A 23,386-nucleotide genomic window follows, 5' to 3' on the forward strand; every position below is an offset into this window, starting at 1 on the left:
GAATTCTTAACAAAAGTAGCTCAAGAAAATGAGTCAGTCTTTCAGAGTAAGTATATGTTCTTATATCTTTTCTGTAAATTCAAATTTAGATATATAATATTTGATTTTGTAATTATTTTCTGTAAACTTTGGGTAAGCCTCCTGTCCATATAAGATTATCAGCACAGCTGGGCATGGTAGCATACATCTGTAATCCCAGCCCCTGGGGAAGCAGAAGTAAAAGGATCCTTGTGAGTTCAAGACGAGCCTGGCCCACAAAGCGAGTCCAGAACCGCCAAGGCTACACAGAGAAACCTTGTCTCAAAAACAAACAAACAAACAAACACATCACCATAGTCACAGCACAATGTAAAAGACTTTCTAGCATAATTTAAGAAAAATAGATTTAAGGGAATGAATGTAAATATGAATATTATTTTCAGAATTATCGCATAGGGACCTCTTCCAGTTAAGGGGACTATGAGGCTGGCTTTGGCTAAATCCTACAGTTTTCTCACACGTTTTATTTTTAACAAATAGGGGAGAATATCAGAAGTAAGCCGGCTTTCATCATAAAGTCAGAATAGAGAAATGTTTCAACATGAAATGCACAAAACAACACAAAAGCAAGAGACAAAGCCAAAAGCAGAATCTAAAACATAATCACTAATCTCTGAGTGTTTGTTGAGGGAGTCAAGCTGGTAAAGAGAGATTGCATGACATTCAATACTTTGCATTTCTCAAGGTAGACAATGGAAGCCTGGGTAGTACATGTTCTTACACTTCTCTGGTTTTGATATGAAAGATGGTATAGACCAGCGGGTTATAGCCTGTGGGTTACAATGCCCAAAGGCCATCAGAAAACACAAATATCTTACCTTACAGTTCGTAACAGTAGCAGAATTATAGTTATGAAGAAGTAATGAAAATAATTTTATGGTTGGGGGGACACCACAAATGAGGAACTGTATTAAAGGGTCACAGCATTAGGAAGATTGAGAAGCACTGGTGTGGATTGTGAAAGGGTTTTCATGCGTGTGGTAATGGGAATTAGAATTAGAGCCCTGTGCATGATAGACAGGCACCCTTTAACTGAGATATATCCCCGTCCCTAAAGAAGGAAGAAATTAAGAAATGTAAAACCTGTGTAGGAGTCTGCAGTCAGAGTTCAGGGGAGAGACAGTGGGTGGTGATGAGGGCAGAGAAAAGTGACTATTCAAGAGCTATAAAGGCATTTAGTCAATAACACCTGCAGATATATTGTATCAGGAGAGTCATGCTTATGACTGACATGTGTCATATCTGGCTGTAAAAGAAAAAAAGTGGTAATACTGTTTCAGAGACAAAGAATGCTGAAACAGAGTAAATTTAGTGGAAAGATGAGAAGTTGGAAATGTGGAACTTTGAGTGACAGAAAGAAATCCAAAGATACCTTAATGGGTTTCCTCTCTTGGCATCAAAAAGTGAGCTTGGCTTCAAGGCATGTTAGACAGCTCTTGGTAAAAGTAGTAATTGTAGCTAGGACAGTTGATGAATCCATAGAATTTTGGACAGAACATATACAACTATAAGGTTCAGAATCATAATGGAGGAGAATTTAGGATAGTAATAATTAAAAATGGACACAAAAGGATGAATGTATATTTGACAAGAACAATAGCAACAACAAAAGTTAAAGGGAATTTAGAAAGATTAGAAACATCAGAATAACTCAGGAAATTATCCTAGCAATGGGCAAATGGGACCACAGGCTATTTAACTGCCTCTGCACAAGAATGGAAACCACCAGGCAAAGTAAAGAGGCAGCCTACAGCATGGGAGGGCATTTATCCCATGCTATACTTCTAACAGGAACCTAAGATGGAGAATGGATCCAGGACTTCAAAGAATCATTGCGAGGCCTGAGGGATGACTGGGTGGTTAAGATCCTTGATTGCTCCTTCAGAGGACCCCAGTCTGATTCCCAGCACCCTCATGGCAGCCAACAACCATTTGTAACTCCAGTCCCATGAGATCCAAAGCTCTCTTTTGGCTTCTGTGGCTGCTATGTAGACATGCGTCACACAGACATACATACAGGAAAGACATATAAATGAAGAATAACACAGAAAAATTTAAATGTTAAATATCAAAATATAAGTCACCTAATCAATAAGTGGGCTAATGAATGTAGTGGACGGTTCTCAAAGGAAAAAGTAAAAAAAAAAAAAAAATAGACAATAAATATTTAATAAACTGCTCAATATCAGTAGGCACCAGAAAAAAATTGCAAATTAAAATGCTTTGAGATTCCATGCCACTCTAGTCAGAAAAACTAGCATCAAGATCATCAACAACAAACGCTGGCAAGGGTGAGGAGAGGATGTAATTAGTTTGTAATATTTTATGAATTAAGTATCATGTAAGTCACTAGTGGTTCTGGGCAGGATCACTTCGGTGGATGGGTGGGGAAAGGAGCATCATACAGTGTGTTGTCTGGGGATTAGTAACTGAAGGTGATGAAAGAGTGCAAAACAATTTTCCAGAACTTATCTGAAAATGAGAAAACAGATGATAAGGCTTCCATGATTTAGGACAGGACTTTAAATTGAAGGACGAATGATAATTGAAGGCCCTGCTGATAAGTCAGGGCCCAAACAGATAGAGATCCTACGGAAAGAAAACAGGACTGAAAGGCACAGGGTTGGGGAATGACTCCCAGAGGCCTGAGGATGAAAATTGGTCACATGACTCCTGGTTCCTTTAAAACTCCTGTCCCTTCTCACTGCCTTTGCTCCCAGTGTACGTTGGATCTTGAGTAGCACGTTCATTGTGAGGCTTGGTGTGTTTGAAGTCAGATATGTGCATATTAACAACTCTCAACCTACTAGATTCAATCTACCAGATCAAGCAGAAAACACAAAGGTTTGTATGATTGGATATATGTTCACAATTTTAAAATCACTTGATAATGAAAGCTAATGCTCACGAAGTTTAGAATTAAGACAGAAGCCTAGCATGACTGTCTGCTGAGAGGCTTAATCCAGTAGTTAATAGTAACAGATGCAGAGAGCCAAACATAGATGGAGCTCAGGGAGTTGTGTTGAAGGGCAGAAGAGTAGAAGCTCCTACAGAATCCTCTAACCTGAGCCCATAGGGGCTCACAGAGACTGAACCACAAAACAAGGAGCGTTCATGGACTGGACTTAGACCCCCTACACATATGCAGCTGACGGGTAGCTGGGTCAGCATGTGGGTCCCCTAACAATAGGAGTAGGGGCTATGTCTGACTCTGTTGCCTGCCACTGGATCCCTTCCTCCTAGCCGGGCTGCCTTGTCTGGGCCCAGTGGGAGAGAATGTGCTTAGTCCTGCTGTGACTTGAGGTGCCTGGGTGGGTTGATACCCCTTAGGGGCCTCCCCTTCTATGAGAAAAAGGAGAGGGGGCAGGAGGATGGGTGGTGTGAGGGTGGGAGGAGAAGAGGAGGGGGCAGGGAACAGGTTGTAAAGAGATGACATTAATAAATAAATAGATGAAAGAAGAGAATTCTGAACAAATTAACTCAACTTACTATAAAAGGTAGTACACTGATTATGTGAATTTTTACTGTTGTTAATGCATAAAACTACTGCATACTGTATGGGATGGCACCCGACATGGTGTTAAGTATACCTTTGGGAGGGTGGTCCGGGCCATTCAGTGCACCCTGAATGGCTGCCTGTGCAGCAGAGTTCTGGGCCTTCAACATTTCAATGGTTTCCCGTAGTTCTATAAGTTCAGATTCCTGTGGAATGAGAAAAGTTGGAAAGTTTAATGTCTAGAAAGACTATATCGCGTTTGCTCACAGTTTACTGTCAAATGCTTTGATATTCCATAGCCCTAAGTTCTGAAGGAGTCATATACTTGGCTGACCTTGTCCAACTGGATCTAAATGTTTGTCAGCTTAGGAAGGAATTTTAAGGCTTCTAAAAGTAATCTCAATAGTCCATAATCCTTTCAAACGGAGGCACATAGCTGATCCCTTCAAAGCAGTTCAAGATAAACTGTCACTCATTTGAACATTACCAATGCTAATATTAGATATTAAATATCAGTATTTCAATATTACATTATGTTGGATTTACTGTCCAGTGGAAACCCTGATTTTAGATTTTGTCTGAAATGCTTTGAACCTTGGGGATGGATTCTCTGAATTCAAGTCTAAAGCCTGGCACTCATCCCAAACTCACGTCTTTGAAATGTCACCTGAATATGTTTGGATGGTACATTAAAGTCACCTTAGAATTATGATTTTTTTCATGCATCATTGACTAGAAACACATGTAATGCAATGGACATTAAATTATAAAGAATGCCAGTGTCTTTTCTCGGTGTCTGCTAGAATAAAGCGTAGTGATTTCATTGCAAAAAAAAAAAAAATGTGTTGCATCAAACATTAGATTACCCAGCAATGATTCTAATCTTAGGTAGTAGACACTGCAAAGGCTAGAAATGACAGAGGAAATTTAAGTAGAGACATATTTGGTGCCTCATGTTTGTTTCTCCTTCTCTTTCCCATTTTCTGAGAAAGGGTTTCAGTCTGTTGCGCAGGCAACAGTATAATGCCTCAGCCCTCCAAGCTCTAGGATGACAGTCTTAGGCATCATGCTGAATTTTATTTGTTTTCTTGACTGTCTCTCATATTCCTGATAGACACTGTTGGGTTCTAAAAATAAACTCTTGTGGTCTTTTAACACTTTATAAATAAAAAATGTTATAATGAAAACTAGAAGGAAATTACTAAACTTATACATAGATGTTGAAATAACCCACTTTAAGCATTCATTTCTCATAAGAGAAACATCACACTGTAGGCGATTTGCAACCCAGTTCATCATAATCACTTAGTCTCCCCAACTTCCACACTGTGTCCCTTGCCCAATTAGCAGAAGCAATTTCAGTGAAATTTAATGTTTCCACTTGAAACCCCTGAGAGATAAAGTATTTACTGGAAATGGATTCACATAATTTAAAAATTAATTTTATAGCCAGTGCTTAGGTGAGTGTTAAATTTTAATTAAAGTCAGACTTTCATCCTTGGGTTTAGAATCAATGATGCTTGTGCTGCAGATTTAAGAATCTGCTAAAATATTTGGCTCTGGCTTTACAGGAAGAAATGGAAATACGATCTTATGCAAATGTCTAATAATTGAGCTTAATTTTGAGTTAGCTGAGTCATTTAAGTGTCAAAGCTATAATCTCTTCTAGAGAAGTCATAAAAACTTTTTTTTTTTGAGATAGGATTTCTCTATGTAACTCTGGCTGTCCTGGAACTATCTCTATAGATCAGGCTGGCCTTGACCTCACAGAAATTCCCCCTGCCTCTGTCCCTAGGGTGCCAGTATTAAAGCTGTTCACCACCATGTCCATTTTTTTCCTATAAACTTTTCAAAGTGATTAAGAGTAGAATATCCAAAGAATGTTTCATGTCTAGTATACCTAAGAAAAATGATCATTCTGTAAAATTAAGGTTCACTTTGAAAATCACAGGTATCACTAGATTAATTATTATTTGTTGTGGCTTAGTAAAACTAAGTGAAGAATAACTAGGTAAAAAATATCTTTACTATATAATTTGTGAAAACTCCTATCTCTTAATAAAATCTAGTTTGGCTGAATTCACTTCAGGGGACCTTTCTAAGCACAAATAACTGCCCAGAAGACATTCTGTAAGGCTTTATTTACTTCTCAGTACTTTCTAGGTTCAGTGTATAAAACAATCTTGATGAGATTCATATCTCTTCAGATAATTTGCCATATGTCTCTCAGGCTAAACAAGTTACAAAGATTATGCCAGAAATGCTTCAAAACAAAGTAATCAAGTAATTCCTTGATACTATCCTTTTTTCATGGTTTTTTTTTTTTTTTTTTTTTTTTTTTGGCAACATAATTTCCCAGTTGCATTTGAGTTCTTTCAAAATATCTCATTAATTAAGTTCTATTAAAACTCCTACAAGCTTAACAACAAAGCTTGTGAAACAAGTGAACCTTCTCGGCAAGGCTCTTCAATTTTACACTAAATTTGTCTTTAATTCCTATCAGTGCCACTCAGTTAATCTCACACTGGTTAGCTGTGGTTTCCTTGAAAATGTTTCTCTCTCCCCAGCCTTCTATGCATTTGCCTTGAAATCTTGCTATTTTTTTTTTCCTTACTGAAAGACCTGGCAGCATTTACTACATCTAAATTCAGATGAAAGAGATTCACCAAATCTTTATATTTTCAAAGTTAAAGATTCATATTCATCTTATGCTGTGAGATATTAATAGGTAATTTTCTGATTCCAGAGGTATGTTTTTATAAACACTTCTGGATGGAAAATGTCAGCACAAAATATGTAATTTTAGTGTATGTAATTTTAGTGTTCTGTGTTACATCCCAACATTTTGCCCTTCACAGAGGTAAGAAAGACTTTACCATTAGTATACATGAAACCTACCATTCCCAGAAGATGGCTCTTTATACTTTAATAACCTTCTAACAAGTCTAGCACACCTCATGTTCCAATTGCCTAAGCTCAATGTCTATAGGCAACTAATTTGAGCATTGGTTGAATTTTTAAACTCCTAAATATTAGTGTGCATTACACTAGCAAATTAGAACAGGATTCCTCAATGATACCTCCCATCAATGCCTTGGATGACACCTGCCATCAATGCCTTGGGTGACACCTGCCATCAATGCCTTGGGTGACACCTCCCATCAATGCCTTGGGTGACACCTCCCATCAATGCCTTGGGTGACACCTCCCAGCAATGCCTTGGGTGACACCTGCCATCAATGCCTTGGGTGACACCTGCCATCAATGTCTTGGGTGACACCTGCCATTAATGTCTTGGGTGACACCTCCCATCAATGCCTTGGGTGACACCTCCCATCAATGCCTTGGGTGACACCTCCCATCAATGCCTTGGGTGACACCTCCCAGCAATGCCTTGGGTGACACCTGCCATCAATGTCTTGGGTGACACCTGCCATTAATGTCTTGGGTGACACCTGCCATCAATGTCTTGGGTGACACCTGCCATCATTGCCTTGGGTGACACCTCCCATCAATGCCTTGGGTGACACCTCCCATCAATGCCTTGGATGACATCTCCCATCAATGCCTTGGGTGACACCTCCCATCATTGCCTTGTGTGACACCTCCCATCAATGCCTTGGGTGACACCTCCCATCAATGCCTTGGGTGACACCTCCCATCAATGCCTTGGGTGACACCTGCCATCATTGCCTTGGGTGACACCTCCCATCAATGCCTTGGCTACTTAGGCTCACTCTGCTTTGTCTTCATGAAATACTCCCTAGTATTTCCCCGGAATGAATCTTCCTCTTCCCTAACCCAAGCACCTAAGATGGCCTGTTTGAACCCTCTGAAGAGTGTTCATGGCTTTGGAGGGGCTACATCTCTAATGAAGCTACAGTGTTTTGCCTTCTGAGTGATTCATGCATACTTTTTCTGCTTCCTGGGTTGTAAGTATATAAAAATATCATTCTGACACAAAGATCTGGCAAAAGAAAGTCATTTGGCATCTGGAAGGAAGAAAAAAATGTTAGGATACTATTCAAGGGAGCTATTTTGGTGAATACATTGAAATAAGAATTCTATGTACTCTTAGTGCCAGGAGATTTTGAAAAGCACCCTGCAAAGCTAGAACATGACTTGAATAACTGTTTAGTTTCTCTATTTCTTAAGCATGTAACCAAGAACATGCAGCCATCTTGGTCTTCAATACCTCACGTGGAAATTCCCATTCTTACTTTTCACTGATCTCACCCTCAGCTTGAGTTTGTTCAGTGGAGTTTAAAGCTATGCTGTCTGTGATGTTTCACTTATATTTCTTATCGTCATCTGTTACATATCAGAATAAAAATTCCAGGTAGAATATATGCATGGCTTTTAAAATCAATGTGGACCTTATCCATACACGAACATTTTATGTTTATTTTTTATATATAAAGAATGAAACATTCAGAAAAAATATTGTCCACAATCTAACTTATTCTAAGTTATTAGAAATAGAATAAACTATTAGAAGTAGTTCTTTCTGGAGTTTTTCTTCTCCATAGACACAGATAGGGATAAGCAAACAATCCATCTATCTATTTTTAATCCTTATTTTTTCTTCTTACCACATAGAAGCTCAATATAAATTTGCTGAAACACTAAATAGGCAAATGAACCTTGGAACTATAGGCGATTAAAACCACAGCTCTTTCTTGAAGCTTTTTCTCAGGATTGTTGGATCACCAGAGAGCAATATACTCTTTTTATCTTAGGTCCCTGAAGAAATGCCTTTCCTGAAATATGATTAAATGTTATGCCCTCAGCTTTTAGAAAAATGTCTAAGTGAACAATGCGTTTTGTCTTTTGTTATTTCATGACCCCAATTTAAGAATCTTTGTGATACATTTATCCTTGAATCCCAGGCCAAAATTCTAGTCTGTTCAATCTAAATTACACTCTTCTGGTCAGGCAATGGAACAAAACCCACCAAGAAATCTCCCTTTGTCCCTCAGCTGCCTTGAAAGCCGGTTTAGCTCAGGGCTTTGTGGCTGGGCCATGTGATTCAGGTACCTTGTTTTATACACTCATTTGTTGATTTAAATCAGTTTCTGCTACTGAATTATTCTATAATGCAAATCATCTTATAGGTCTTTTCAAGGGAACTGTCAGTTTATAAATTTGAAATGCATAAATAGTTACCAACATTTATGTCTCTGTATAGTTCTGAACTGAAGAGAATTACTTCATGTTTATGTAAAATCATTAAAGGCAATTGCACACATGATACTTTTGGGCAATTTAAATAATTTTGGTAATGTTATTTTAAGGATACTCTGCACATAATGAAAAAAAAATTCTTATGCTAAGAAATCATATTTAGAATATTTATAAATTATCCCCAGATATGATAAGTTAACTTACTTGTAAATCTTACATAATTCTATGGGAAAATTTACTTGCCAAAATATAAAAGAGTTGGAGGAAATACGAAGGGATTGTCAATAGTCACTATTGATTTTGCTTTTTTTTAAGATATCACAACAAATAATATCATTTCCAGAAATATACCCAACATAATCTAGGTATGAATTACTTTATGTTCTTCCTTTGCTCACTTTTGCATATTTATTTGTGCATGGTGTGCATGTCTGTGCATGTGTGCACATACCTGAGTGTGTAGTTTGCATACACATGTGTATATGCATATGTGGAGTTTGAGGTTGAGGTTGGTTATCTTTCTGGACTACTCTTTACTTTATTATTTAGGGTCTCTCTATGAACCTGGATCTAGTCTAGCCAACTTATTCTTGGAAGTGCCTGTTTCTGCCAACCCACTACCCCTACAGTGGAGTTACGAGTGGGCTCTCACACCCAGTTGGCTTTTACATTGGGTTCTGGGAGATCTTTAATCTAGGTCTCACACATTTGTCTGGCAGAAGATTTACCAAACAATCTTCCCAAACCTCTTTAGAATTTTTAATAAGGAAAAAAGCGGTATGTGCAGGAATGTAGCTTCTCAGGATTGTCCTAATACATGTGATACAATCATAATATTTTGTTTATTTTTCATGGTGATCCTACAAGGTGCTGATTTTTTATTATTGTGACGTGCAGAGGTACAAATGGTTAAAAGGGAATAGTTGAACCTTCCAACAGCTAAACCAGTGAATTTGAGGTTAAGCTGTTTCAAGGTTAGATAATTCTTAAGAGACACAGCCTGAATTCAGGTTCAAGGTTTCTGATTCCAGTGTTGATAGACATTCTTTCCTGCTTGGCTACTTCAAGGGCCTTATAATCCTGTTTGCTGGTTTCTTATGCTACATGGCGAAGTGGCAATCCCTAATAAAGAAGGAAACAAGAAAGGAGGGAAGACAGAAAAGGAGAGAATAAGTGGAGAGAAGAAAAGGGCAGGGAAGGGAGGGAGGGACTGGAAGGAGCAAGAAGAGAAAGTTTAGGAATTCAAAGGGGTTTCTAGACATCTTTCTAGAAACCTTTGATGAATGTGGACAGTATATTGTCATGGGTAGAAATCCAGGATCTAGAATACTCTAGAGAACCATTTTCTGGTTGTATTAAGCACTTATACAAGGATTTTAGATTATCTCTTTTTTTAAAAAAAGATTTATTTATTATTATGTATACAGTGTTGTCTGCATGTGCACCTGCAGACCAGAAGAGGGCATCAGGTTACATTATAGATGGTTGTGAGCCACCATGTGGTTGCTGGGAATTGAACTCAGGACCTTTGGACCAGACAGTGCTCTTAACCACTGAGCCATCTCTCCAGCCTCAGATTAGCTCCTTTTTAACTGGGCAGTTAATGTATTTTCTAAAAACAAGTTTTATACACTTATAAAACTTGGTAATGCTATACTTTATAGAAAGTAAACACACAAAAAATCTATCCCTCTAGGTAGATATAGGCACAGGCTGTCAACATCCAAATCTACTTAGAATGTAGGTCAGTACAAGGATATCTCCTGGCACTCTGTACATACATAGCCTTGCTAAAGCATTTCCATTATCTTTGGAGCCAATACCAGTCTCTGTCAACAATACACAGAGGTCAAGGACACTGAACTTACAACAAAGAAGGAAATTGGTCTTCATTAGACAGTGGCCAACCTCCTCCTTGATTTTGAGAACTCAGTTCTGTCCCCTTCTTTTTAGTACTCTTTATTTCATACTATAAAAGCCTTCACATGCATTTTAATTTTTTAATGTAATTGAAGCAAAGTTACTTCAAATAAAAGCAGCATCTTAGATTTCAACTAATTTTTAATGTAAAATATGTACAGAATTGCCCTTATCATAACTCGTTTATTCTGATGGCTCTTACTTTAGATTCCTAATGTCATTTCTAGATACCCTTCTTCTTGTGTCAACTTCCATCCATGGATTACTCCTAGGCTTATGGACCATATAGTTATAAAAAAAATTCTCCCAAAGTACATTTCTTGTTAACAATTTGAGAATATTTGAACTCTCCTACATAAAGCTTCCTCTTAGCACTTGGTATTCTCGCATAGTTGCTGTTGGAAATAAATAGACAGACCTATGACAGAACTTGGTGTGCTTTTGTGTCTCTGTGCTCCTATATGGACAACCTGGTCATGTCTTTAAATGAAAACTGGAAAAGAAAGGATGCCGTCTACTCATCTTTCCAGTTTAGCATGGAAAGGACGCTCTTTAGTATTTTTTTTTTTTTTTAGGGTTAAGAAGACCTAGCTGTTGTTTAGCATTCTCTGAAGTGTTACTATTTCCTTTCAAGCCTCAGTGGCAATGACTGGCCATACCTTTTGTTCCGCTGTCATCGTTAGACTTTGCAGCCGGCCAGTCATATTCCCTAAGCTCTTTTCAAAAGCTGCTACAAGGTGAGCCTGTGAACAAAAGAGAAAAATAGATAGTTAAAATGTCAGCATCTCATGTGGATAATATAAAGCCCCTTTGTTTTACAAAATGCTTAATTTTAGGTGTTCCAATGTTTTAAGTACTGTGATTACCATGGTTAGTTCTCACTGGGGATGGTCTCTTAGCGAATATCTTCATTTTCCACTTCTAAACTTTGGTTTCCTAAAAGCAGTGTTTCAGTTTTTTGACATTTAATGTGAACTCGCCCTCCAAAAGGGAATGGTATTTTGCAAATAACAACACCTTCTGACTTGCACATCACATAGCGATCTGACACCCAAAATACTGTACAGGTTTCCCAGCTGCCAAGTTTTTAGAAAGAATGCCCAAAAGGAGGTCACTGAAATAGTCAATGGACAAATGTTGCTCATTTTTCGACTTCCGCGATGACCTTTGAAGATATTGTTAGCTCTTCTGTTGTGTGGAAATTCTCCTTCAAGCGTCCGACATCTGCTGACAGCTAGAACATTATCTTTTCTCTTTTTCTACTTACAAAGAACCGAATGGGAAAGAGTCGTCTTCACCTTCAAATCTCTATAATAAAAGGGCCTTTCTCCTCTACTTCCAATTCCCTAAAAGAAGAAGAGCTAGGCCAGGCAGAAATAATCATGTGGCTAAATTGAACACTAGGCTTTGATGGCTTTGGGGTTTCACTTTAAATTTTAGAGACACGCATATTGTAGCATATTACCATCACACTTAAGATTAGGAATGCTTGCTGGGACAGCTGTAAACATCCTACAGATGTGCCCTTATAGAAAACCAAAAGGTGCAAATATTAAGCATGAAGAGGTAGCCCAGTCATTCCAGTGACTGTAGGAACAACTTCAGACATACTATTTCAAACTGATATAATGCATTGTGGTCCTAAAGGCATCTAAAGATTGAGTATTTTCCTATCTTGGTGAGTTTAAAATTCTGAATGTAAGTCAATATCTGTCATATCTCATCCTTATCAACTTAAAATGTCTGTCCAGACCTCAAAACATCTTCATTGTAAAACTAAGCTATCTGGTCCTCAACCCTATCATGGACTTGAGAAGGAGTAAAATGTTTTCTGCAAGGCTGCCAAATACAAATAGCCAAAAGATTATGAATGTAACATTTACATAATTCCTGATTGCTTCATGGTTCTTCTTGCTGTAGGTAGTTCATTATGTAATGTGTAATAATACAAATGTATATGTGAAAAAAATTTTTTAATTAATAATAATAAAAAAGCAGAGGCAAGAAAAAAATCTTTAAAAAAGATTGACTATTTGTCTAAGCTCAATGTATAACAAGCTAGATCTGGGTAGAATCTGGTCAATGTGGGCAAAAGCTTGATTTTTTTCCTGAGGAATGGCATGTGGAGACTCTAATACATCTTTTTTGTTGTTGCTGTACGGAGCTGAAAGGCAGAGGCACCTCCTATGAAATGGCTAACAACAAATCCCCATAAGGATCAGGGTTCTCATGGCTTCTTCCATAACTAGCACAGGCACTCGAGCTCCTGAAGCTCATCTCGGGCTGTTCTTCACTGAGATGATATTAGGGGACAGACAGTTTGTGGAGAACACTGCCAAACTTCACCCCTCTGTAAGCACTCCTTATTCTCTTACTCAGTTACAGGGCCCTTTCCTTTCCTGGGGTAATCATTAGGTCCCCGCTATGCTGTCGGCTTTCTTGATGCTTTATACATCTGAGTTCACATTCTCAAGCACTGTGCTTTAATTTGACTGATTTTACCAAGTACCCAGGTTTTAGCATATAGTTTTCATGTCTTTTTCTTTCTTCTTTCTTTCTTCTTCTTCTTCTTCTTTCTTTCTTTCTTCTTTTCTTCTTTTTCTTCTTCTTTTTCTTTTTCTTCTTCTTATTATTATTCTTATTCTTATTCTTATTCTTATTATTATTAATTATTATTATTCCTCCTCCTCCTTCTCCTCCTCTTCCTTCCTCCCCCTCCTCCTTCTTTGTTTATTCGAGAAAGGGTTTCTCTGTGTAGCCTTGGCTGTCCTAGACTCACTTTATAGACCAGGCTGGCCTCGAACTCACAGCAATCCACCTGCCTCTACCTCCCAAGTGCTGGAATTAAAGGCATGCGCCAGCACACCTGATGACTTCTTTTTAATAATACTTCTGAGATGAATTATGCTTCTCTCTGCATTTACAATATATTTGCCTATGATGTATTGATTACAATTCTGTCTTCTAAATAAACACCACTATACCCATAAAACAAGGAGCCAAATCCTAACACTAAGCTCACCACCCCCCATTCCCCCAATAGGGAACACCATGAAAGAAAATGTTTCTTATTTGATACTGGAAATAATCCTGAACCCTCTGATAATTTCTTTTCAAAAGGTAGAGAAAGTAAATGTTTAATTATTGGGTTGTGGGGCCTTTACTGTACACATTTGAAAAAAAAATGACTTTATAATCTTTACTTAGTCAATTTAAGAGGAATTTAAAATATTATGATTATAAAGCATAGATTGTATGCATAAAATATATGGATCATACTTTATAGCACCCAAAAGTTATAAAATATTTAACATTAGAATATTGTGCTGGCTAGTCTATGTCAACTTGACACAAGCTAGAGTCATCTGAAAGGAGGGAAACTGAATTAAGAAAAGGCTTCCATAAGCTCTGGCTGCAAGTAGGGCATTTTTTTTAATTAGCAGTTGATGAAAGGGGTCCAGTGCATTGTGAACAGTGCAATCCCTGGGCTTCTGGTCCTGGATTCTATAAGAAAGCAGGCTGAGCAAGCCATGGAAAGCAAGCCAGTAAGCAGCAGTTCTCGATGGCCTCTGCATCAGCTCCTGCCTCCAGGTTCCTGCCTTCTTTGAGTTCTTCTCCTGACTTCCTTCAGTAATGAACAGCAATATGAAAGTGTAAACCAAATAAACCCTTTGCTCCCCAACTTACTTTTTGGTGTTTCATTGAAGCAACAAAAATCCTAGCTAAGACAAATATACATATTTAATGTTTGTAAATTTGCTGTTTACTAATTTCTAATAAAAGACCTAATACTTGGTTGCTAAATATAACTCTGAGTCAAGTTATTTTCAATGGAAAACATGTTCAAAGTATATTAGAAAACTATCATTTTATATTTATGTCTTCTTTGTTACTTTGGAAGTAATAAATATTAAATTTCTCACTGCAAAGAAATACAGGAAAATAAAGGGGTAAATGAAGGATAATTTTTCCATCAATGATTATTTTTGATACTATGCATGTGAATCTTTGTGACTTTTAAAATTTTTTAAAAATATATCACTCTCAGGATGACGTAAGAGTTTACTAGATTGTAACTTTTTTTTTTTTTTTTTGCATTTGCAGGCTTTCCAAAATAGAGTAGAACATATTACGGTAAGATTAGTACTGTGTGATGTGAGAGGAAGGCTGGCCAGGCAACACAACAGAGAAGCCTAGCTGCTAGTTAGGAAGAGCTGTTTTCCATAATGGTGATGGAACGACACTATATAGTGTGATACACACCAAGAAGATTACTGTGATTTTTTTTCTAACAGCAAGATGAAATGCTCTTATCTATAATAGCTACAATGCATATATTGACATAGAATGAAATAATGGTTAATATATATGTAAATATATACTGTATTTAAGGATAAGCATTTGAAAAATAGAGTTACATAAAGTAAGTTCTATTCTTACATAGAATATTATTATTATTCTTTGGTATTGGTACTGTATAGAATTACTCCACAGTGTTTTTCCCCTTTAATAGGCACAGATTGTCCCCAGCAAGAGAAACAGCTGGATTATATTTTTAAAATGCATTCAATAAAGCAAAGAAATGGAGCACATTCTCAGAAAACATTGGAGCTAAGAGATTTTTAGTTTAAAAATATGTATTTCCTAAAGGCAAAAACTACCTTTTGTTTCATTACATACTCATGTGTGGCCTGCATGACTGTGTGGGAGAGAGGTCCAGAGGAATCTGGCTTATATGTGTGGTCCTGATCAACACTGAGCTGGTGGGGATCTTGCTTTGCTTTCTGATATTTGCGGCAGGGATAATGACTCAAAGATGGCCAAGAAAGAGCATTTGCCATGATGGCCTCTGTCTTCTCTGAGAGGCAGTAGCAGAAAAAGCTTTCTACATGGTCTCTTGTGGCTTAGTGCAACGCTTTTCACACTACTGTGTGCTGCTGCACTGGCTCAATTTTATTCTGTTCGTCAAGTGAGAAGCCTCCCTGCTTTATCACTCTGCACTGCTGAACAGCGATGGAACAAGTTGAAACAGGTTTGTTAAGGTCAAGTCCCAGCACGGAACACGCAAATCACGGGAATGAAGTTAATCTAGTGAAAGCATTAGGGTCTAATATAGTTGCTCATAGATTAAGAGAAAGTGGATGTTCTTTAAATGGGTATTAAACTGAAAACTACCCGTCAAAATCTGTCTTTCTGAAGCATACTGGCCACGCTTTCATATAATAGTCCTTCTTGTGGCAATCACATGTTTAACCAAATGCAAAGTGTACTTATAGTCTGAATAACTTAATAAGTACAAACTAATGCAGCTAGCAGGTCAGCTGACAGGCTATATGGCATTTATAAAAAGTCATGTCTTTACTTACAAATAGAAATTGAAAAACAAAACAACAGCCAAACCAAACAAAGCCTTTAGGACCAGATGCAGTTCAGGTGATGAAATGCTCACCTGGCACACACAATTCCAAGTACCACAAAAACAGACAAACATACAACAGCAACAAAAAAATGTGATGCTTATGGCTAGGCTGGTGGCTGAGACTTCCTCGTCACAGGTAAATGTAATGTGATGCCTTTGTGGCTTTTATATGGATCCTTGTCCTCTGGGTACAAGTCAGAAAGTCCGTAGTTTTACAGTTCTATAGATGCAGTATAAAATTTACAATTGCCTCAAAAACTATTCCTTTAATATTTAAATGTAGAGCACAACAGTGGATAAAGACTGTTAGTTTCTAGTGTTCTTATTGTTGGGCATTTCTCAAAAGCTTTATAAACAATAATAGTCTGTCTCAAGTTAATATTATTCCCCTGGAGTTAAAACATAATGTCAACTGAGACACAGGGCTAAAATTAATTCACTGTGAGGGAAAGGACTTCTTTCCTGTGGATTCCTATTACAGTGTCATACATTATGGTCCTGCACCTGTTCATTTTTTATATGTCATGCTTTGTCTAAGATAAAAAAAAAAATCTCTTTGGAGGAGCAGAAAGGCAATGGTGGTGAGAGAGGGAGAAACCTGTAGCCGCATAGCAGGAGTGAGCTAAGGTTACAGAGGGCATATGGAAGCCTAGCAGGAGCTTCTGCACCCCCGCTGTGGCATCTCACACTATTGTTCCTTAGGAGTGGGCACAATGCCACACGTTCTTCTATGTTCTAGTTCATCTACTCTGAGTGCTCCTGAGAGTGTGCGAATACATTCAGTAGGAAAGTTAATGAAATTGGTAGGCTTCCTTGTCACTGCTTTCACCAGTTGAAGCTGCTACAGTGCCTGCAAATGTGGATTCTTCTAAACTGCTCTAAGAAGGCAGCCAGGGTATTCCGAGAGAGTTGTGTCTCCCAGACAATGGAGTGAAGCTAGCACATGTAGATGCAGGTTATTTTGTTTTAGATTTCATTTTATGCTTCATTGATTGCTGAAAGAGACAGGAGTCAAGGATATTTAGTTCCTCCAAAGTCAAATACTCGGCAGCCCTTATTATGTTTTGCTTTACGAAAAACTCCTGCGTGTGGAATGACAAAGGTAAGAAACAAGAAAAGAGGTAACATTCCTAATCATTCCTGTAGTTTGCAATTTTCTAACATAAATGTTTTCTGTTGTTTTGTTTTACCCTGTTGCCACTCATTAGTTTGGATTTAATGTCTTACCAGTGAGTGGGCAGAAAACTTCAATTTCATGTGAGTTGTGCTTCTTATTGCCTTTCGCTGTGTAACTGCAGACCCTTAAACTTTGTTGACAAAACCATTCCCTCTAATTAGATAACAATCTGTTCTGTTATCTTCAAGCAATAAAAGGCAACTTACATTAGCAGACAGCTGAGACGTGAGGGTGGCAACTTTCTCCTGGGATGCAACCAGTTCTCTCCGTAGCTTATGGATTTGCTGTGCAAGTAAAAAGCCCAATATTCTAAATAATCCATTGAAACACAGACTTCAGTACAAGACAGTAACCACAGATGAATCAGTAGCAGCCCGCTTTGGAGAGGTGAATGCTAGCTACACCGCAGCTCTCAAGTACTTCTTATGAAAAGACAAAGGGATTTCTAACTTCTCTCCCGGGACTCAAATCTGCTCATCACTCTACACGGCGAGTTCTACTTGTAACTCCTGCAGGACTCATGAACTAGTGCATGGTTGCACTGGAGTCTGTTCCTTCTAAATGTTCATTGTGATAATTCAAGAAAAAAATCTTTAAAAAAATTATATATACCAATTGCATAATTTTCTTGACTTTTTATGTAAATGATGCACCATACAACTCTTCTGAAAATCTAAGATGTTTACCACATGTATTTTAGTTACTTATATCTGCATTTAAATACTTAATGGGTCTATATTTTAAAATATATGTCCTTATTTTCTTTTTGAGGCAGTATATTATCGTGTAGCCCAACCTTGACCAAACATATGATCCTCCTGCCTCAGACTCTGGAGTGAAGGAATTAGAAGCATGTATCCCAAAGCACAGCACAAATAATTTTGTGGGATAGAGCTTTAATATGAATGAATAATTTTTAGCTAATGCTTTCAAGAATGCTTTTATTCAGTGACTTCATATAATTTCTGAACAGAAATGTTTTGTAGGTATCTAAAATATAAAATAAGAGGAAATTCTGAATATAGTACAATTTACTAAAAAAAACCTAACAAAATAAATATTAAGTGTTTTTGTTTTGGTTTGTTTTGGTTTGGTTTTCTTGCTTTGGTTTGGTTTTGGTTTTTGGGAGTTTTGGTTTTGTTTTTGTTTTTCCTGATTTTAGCTTTAAAAACACAGACACATTGATATCATATCATATTTAGCATTTTGTCAATCATATCCTATGTTGCCAAGAATTATAAGCAGTGATTAAAAAGAAAAAAATTACAAGCATATGAAAATTGATTCTGCGACTATATTTCTCTTTTCAGGAGAACACAGTCCTTTAGATGATTAGTTTTCTCTGTTGATGCTTCCTTTAAGAAACAAATCCCTTATTCTCGGAGCTGCACAGTTTGAATGTTTTTGAGTATGAAAAAAAAAATTGAAGATAGGCCATTCAGCGTCTTTTCCCTTCCTATACAATACAAGCTTTTTTGGGAAAAGAAACCCTGATAAATATTGAGAGGAGTGAGAAAAGAGACTGATGCTTGTCTCGATGCAGAAAAAGAAAATGTTTATATAACTCCTCTGCACACTTCCATAAGAGAAAGGTCATCATCACTATCACCCAGCAACAAATCTTACAGTCTAGGACAGTGATGTACCAATGTGACAGTGGCACACACTTTTATGGGAGTAAGCAACCACTTTTTAAAAATTGGATTTTAGGCCCACTCCATGAAATGGAAGTCATATCTGACACTGCTATAGTGGCCAAAAACCTGTGACAAGGTAGATCATGGCCCCAGGGCCTATGAATCTGTAACAGAGTCATGGCAACACAAGGCCGCTAATAAAGCATCGCTGTACTCGTATCAGTTCTTCACTCAGCTCCCATAAGGGAAGCGCCTTGTAGTAGTTCGAATTAGCACAGAGACCCACAACTAGAAAATGTGCAGAGAGTGAAAGACTTCTGATCACTTGGTCCTAAATAGTTGCTTTCATCAAACCCCCTCCCTCTTAAAGTTCAGTGATCGAAGCAGAAGAGAAGGAAGAAAAGATTATAAGGCCCAGAAGTCCTAGGTGACTCCAAGAAAATAGTGTCTTCCAGACCCAGTAGGACAGACACACAGGAACTCACAGAGATTGTGGCAGGATGCACAGGGCCTGCGCCAGCTGATTCCAGATGAGGCCACAGCATGTGGAGAAAGTTCAACATGGGGCCCTGTCCCTATATAGTTTAACTAGGTAACAATTTCACTGTTATTTCTATTCTGAAAATGGAGATCTGGCTCGGTCCCAGAGAACATTTGTGCTACTTTCATATAATAATACTGGGATCTTTTAAGCCCAGAAAACAAAGCATCTTTATCTTTTAGACCAATACAACCTGAAAGAGGCATTGCCCCTTATACCTTTATTATATGATTCTACCTCCTATAACTTATAACCCCCAAAACTATAAAGCAGTTTACAGTACATATTTCAAAGTTCATGACCCCTTATGAGCATAAGTGACAAAGGGAGAATTGGGTAGCTACTATTAAGGCAGGCACACACTGCTGTACTTCCAAATTTCAGTTAGCAGTCTCATGACCAAAACTAAAAGCTTCGTCAGATCTAGGTGATGTGAAAAAGATAGCGTCAGCTTTAAAAATATGTGTCCCTGACGCTCACTCAGTAGGTCTGTATTTGGAACAAATTTGACTTTAAAATAGTGGTTATCAACCTTCCTAATGCTGCGACCCTTTAATGCAGTTCTTCATGTTGTGGCGACCCCCACCCACAAAATTACCTTTGTTGCTACTTCATAACTTTAATTTTGCTAGTGTAAATATTTTTAGAAATAAAGGTTTGCCAAATAGGTTGCAACCCACAGGTTGAGACCCACTTCTCTAAAAGTTTATAAAATGAAATCAGTGGGGATGAGTTTCTCTGCAAGGCCATTTTCAAGGCATTTATTTTTTATAAGAAAAGCTGTTACTACACCCTGAACAATGTTTAGGAGCTACTTTTAAGTTATGTGTCTGTGTGTATCTTCATGTATGTGCATGTGAATGTGCCATATCCCTTAGAGCTGGAGCTACAGATGTTTGTGAATCACTAGACATGTGTGCTTAAGTCCTCTGCAAGAGCAATTCACACTCTTAACTGCTGAGCCATCGCTTCCGCCTCCGTGAATGAAGTTTTAAGTCCCCTTGCACTCCTAGGCTAGGGTGTGTGTGTGTGTGTGTGTGTGTGTGTGTGTGTGTGTGTTTGTGTGTGTGCACACGTGTGTGTGTTTTACAAAGGTAAAGAAGAATTTTGTCTCCAAGCAGGAGGTTGTTTTTGTACATGATTGCAAGCAAGCATGTATCTGTAAAATGCTTCCCCTATACATAAAAGAGTAATTCACACTCATGCCACGAATAACAGAACTTTTATGGAAAAAACCTCGTGCTACAGACTCTATAGTTTCATTAGTCTTAACCGGTGTCTCTCAGGCAGTGAGGAAAAGATAGTGAGATAGATGTGTGGCTTTATACATTAAAATACAATTCACTAATGAGGTAACGATTGCCAGCTACTATAGATAACTTATTAGATCTTGAGCTAAGAGCAAGGCAAAGTGTGGGAGGAAAACCTGCTGCTAGAACTTTCTTTCACATTCTGTTAGAAGCATGAGCTAGAGCACAAATGAATTTCTAGTTCTGCAGTGATGCTAGCATATCCAGCACCCTCTAGTGGCAATAAGACTGATCACATCCTAAAGTCACACTAGTTTTTCCAAGATTAAAATGGTACAGATTTTTACCTCTGAATGTGCCTTTTCTTCAGCCTGTAAAAAAAAAAAAAAAAGAAGAAACAAAGAGGTATTTTAATTATGAGACTAAGATTAATTTATTCTATATGTCTAAAAGAAATGCTTTTAAGATTTATTTACAATTTTCCTGATTTAACATAAGAGTAAACTATAAGACTACCTAATATAACAAGACAGTATGAGGAATATGACGCAAAATATTTAGAACTACAGCTAATAGTAGATATATAACACATCTTAAGATAATGAAAGAGTCTGCGAACTACAGAGACCATAAAAACCAAAACAGAATTAATTGTAAGCTTATACTTTAAATATCTGGGGCCCATGGGAACATGAAATGTTTTATATATACATACAAATATCAGAGCCTATGAAATTATATAAATCCTTAGCCAAGATTAGGGAGAAGAACTTTATTTTCTGACGTATATATTATGAGACTGACAAATGGAGTTAAGAGGGGAAGTCTGGCCACTATGGTAACAGACCGTAGAGGCTACTTAATTCTTATTTCTTTTTATTTTCCTTAATGGTTATTAAGTTTATTGGTAGGCACATCAGCCAAACAACAAAGTGCTTAGTTTTAGGGTGGTAATAAAAGAGACAGCCAAATAGCTTTGGCTGTGCAGCTTATGGACATGAGATTTGCAGTACAAAATGGCAGGGTGTTTTCTGCTTCTATACAGAAAACTCCCAGGGCTTTTTCCATCTTCATGCTGGGCTATGAGATGCCGGCAAATGAGTTATGTGCACCATTAGATTTGGGAGGCTGCAGCAATCTAGAAAGAACAGGAGAATGTGCAGCGTCGCTGAACAAAATAACTCTGCCCATTGCCACTTGCAGAGAAAGGCTGCAAAGCAGTCTTGTCACCTGTTGTTGCTTTGGAGACGTTTTATGATTAATTGGTACAAAAAATATCTGAACTGGTTTTGCTCTGTTTTCTTCCATAAGAAACACACACACACACACACACACACACACACACACACACACACACAAACAAACAAAACAAAAAACCAAGTAATACAAGTACATGGGTATATTTTATTCACAAGTGTTTCTTTTAACCTGAATTTCATTCTTTTCTTTCTACCTTTGAAAGGTGTCAGTGTGTATATTATGTATACCATAGGAAACGTTTGTATTGAAAGGCAAGGCTGACATCTGTCTTGCCCATTTTACATCTATCTCGCTTTACTAGATTGAAGATTTTTGTTTTTTAAATTCTAGTAATTTCAAGTTATTACATGCAGTTTCCTGTTCATTTCTGCAGTATAAGCAAAGAATATTAATTCAGTAACTTGATTAAGCCTTGTTCACAATTTTCATCAACTCCCTAATACTTTGTATATGTATTATCACTTTGTTCTGGTCATATTCTGCCTTTGGGCTTATTCGGATTACATTAAAATTATACAGACTCGATAAATAATTGATGTGTTTTTTTAAAGAGGCCTAATTGATTTAGATGAAATGAAATATAGTCACGACACCATCATGTTTTCATTAAAATTACCCCAAGTTTCAGGTGTTAGTTCCATATTAATGTGTTACATAGTGTGAACTTTCTCATACCTGAATTTTCAAGACTATTGCTTCTTTAACCCTCACCTTCTTTCATATGCAATGGTTATTTTTATCAGTAATATATACCACCATAAAAATAGAGCAATGAGGCAAATATAAAATTCTATCTCATCCAGTGTGTTAGAAATAGGACTGGTAGTATTATAGTATAGTTTGATTGCATATGATATTTTAGTGAGTATTTTTTAAAATAAAGACTAATATACTGAAGGATAGTAAAGAGTATAAAATGCCCTGCCTAAGTAAAAATATCAATTTATTTCTGTATGCCTTAAGCCATTAAAAACCACTTCTTGGTATTGTTTTTGAGTTAAGCAGTCTGTGAAGGATATGCACAAAACAAAGCAAATAAACATGAATGTGAAAATAAGATTTTTGAGAAAGGGAGTTTATGGACTAGAAGGTAGTGAGAAAAGAAAGAATAGAGAGACAGAAGAGTATATGTATATAAATAAATTTGATAAGTCCAATTAGATCACTTACAAAATATACTCTCTTATTTTTATTTTTACCTAGTATGTCTCAACTGTACATATTAAGGAGGCTTATTATGTAGTGTGCGCTGAGCCAATGCAACCTGCCTTTTTATACTCAGTCACACCATTTTAAACATTAATCTTGCACTATGTAATTGAGCAGCACACTTGCCTATTCAAATGGAGATGGTGAAAAGATAGACATTCTGAAAATAATCAGTAATAACTCAGAACCCACAGCCACAGTGTTAACCAGTTTAGATAGAGAAGATGGTTATTACTATTATACTACGGGAAGGT

The 23,386-nt window shown here is 37.3% G+C and overlaps 1 protein-coding gene and 1 long non-coding RNA gene across 2 annotated transcripts in view; both read right to left on the reverse strand.

Annotated features, from left to right (window-relative positions):
* Nucleotides 1-23,386, reverse strand: part of Nav3 (neuron navigator 3) — a 291,149-nt gene that overhangs the window by 25,101 nt on the left and 242,662 nt on the right. The window contains exons 21-24 of the mRNA XM_051139705.1: nucleotides 21,011-21,034; nucleotides 17,442-17,519; nucleotides 11,299-11,382; nucleotides 3,630-3,741 (exon numbers count right to left, since the gene is read on the reverse strand). Coding sequence (XP_050995662.1) covers nucleotides 3,630-3,741; nucleotides 11,299-11,382; nucleotides 17,442-17,519; nucleotides 21,011-21,034 — 298 coding nt within the window. The remainder of the gene's footprint in view (nucleotides 1-3,629; nucleotides 3,742-11,298; nucleotides 11,383-17,441; nucleotides 17,520-21,010; nucleotides 21,035-23,386) is intronic.
* Nucleotides 6,609-7,096, reverse strand: LOC127212601 (uncharacterized). Its single transcript, XR_007833597.1, has 3 exons — nucleotides 7,041-7,096; nucleotides 6,841-6,915; nucleotides 6,609-6,740 (listed from the first exon to the last, which is right to left on the reverse strand). It is a non-coding gene; the product is annotated as an uncharacterized LOC127212601 (long non-coding RNA).

Source organism: Acomys russatus, chromosome 31, assembly GCF_903995435.1.
Source record: "Acomys russatus chromosome 31, mAcoRus1.1, whole genome shotgun sequence".
Lineage (NCBI taxonomy): Eukaryota > Metazoa > Chordata > Mammalia > Rodentia > Muridae > Acomys > Acomys russatus.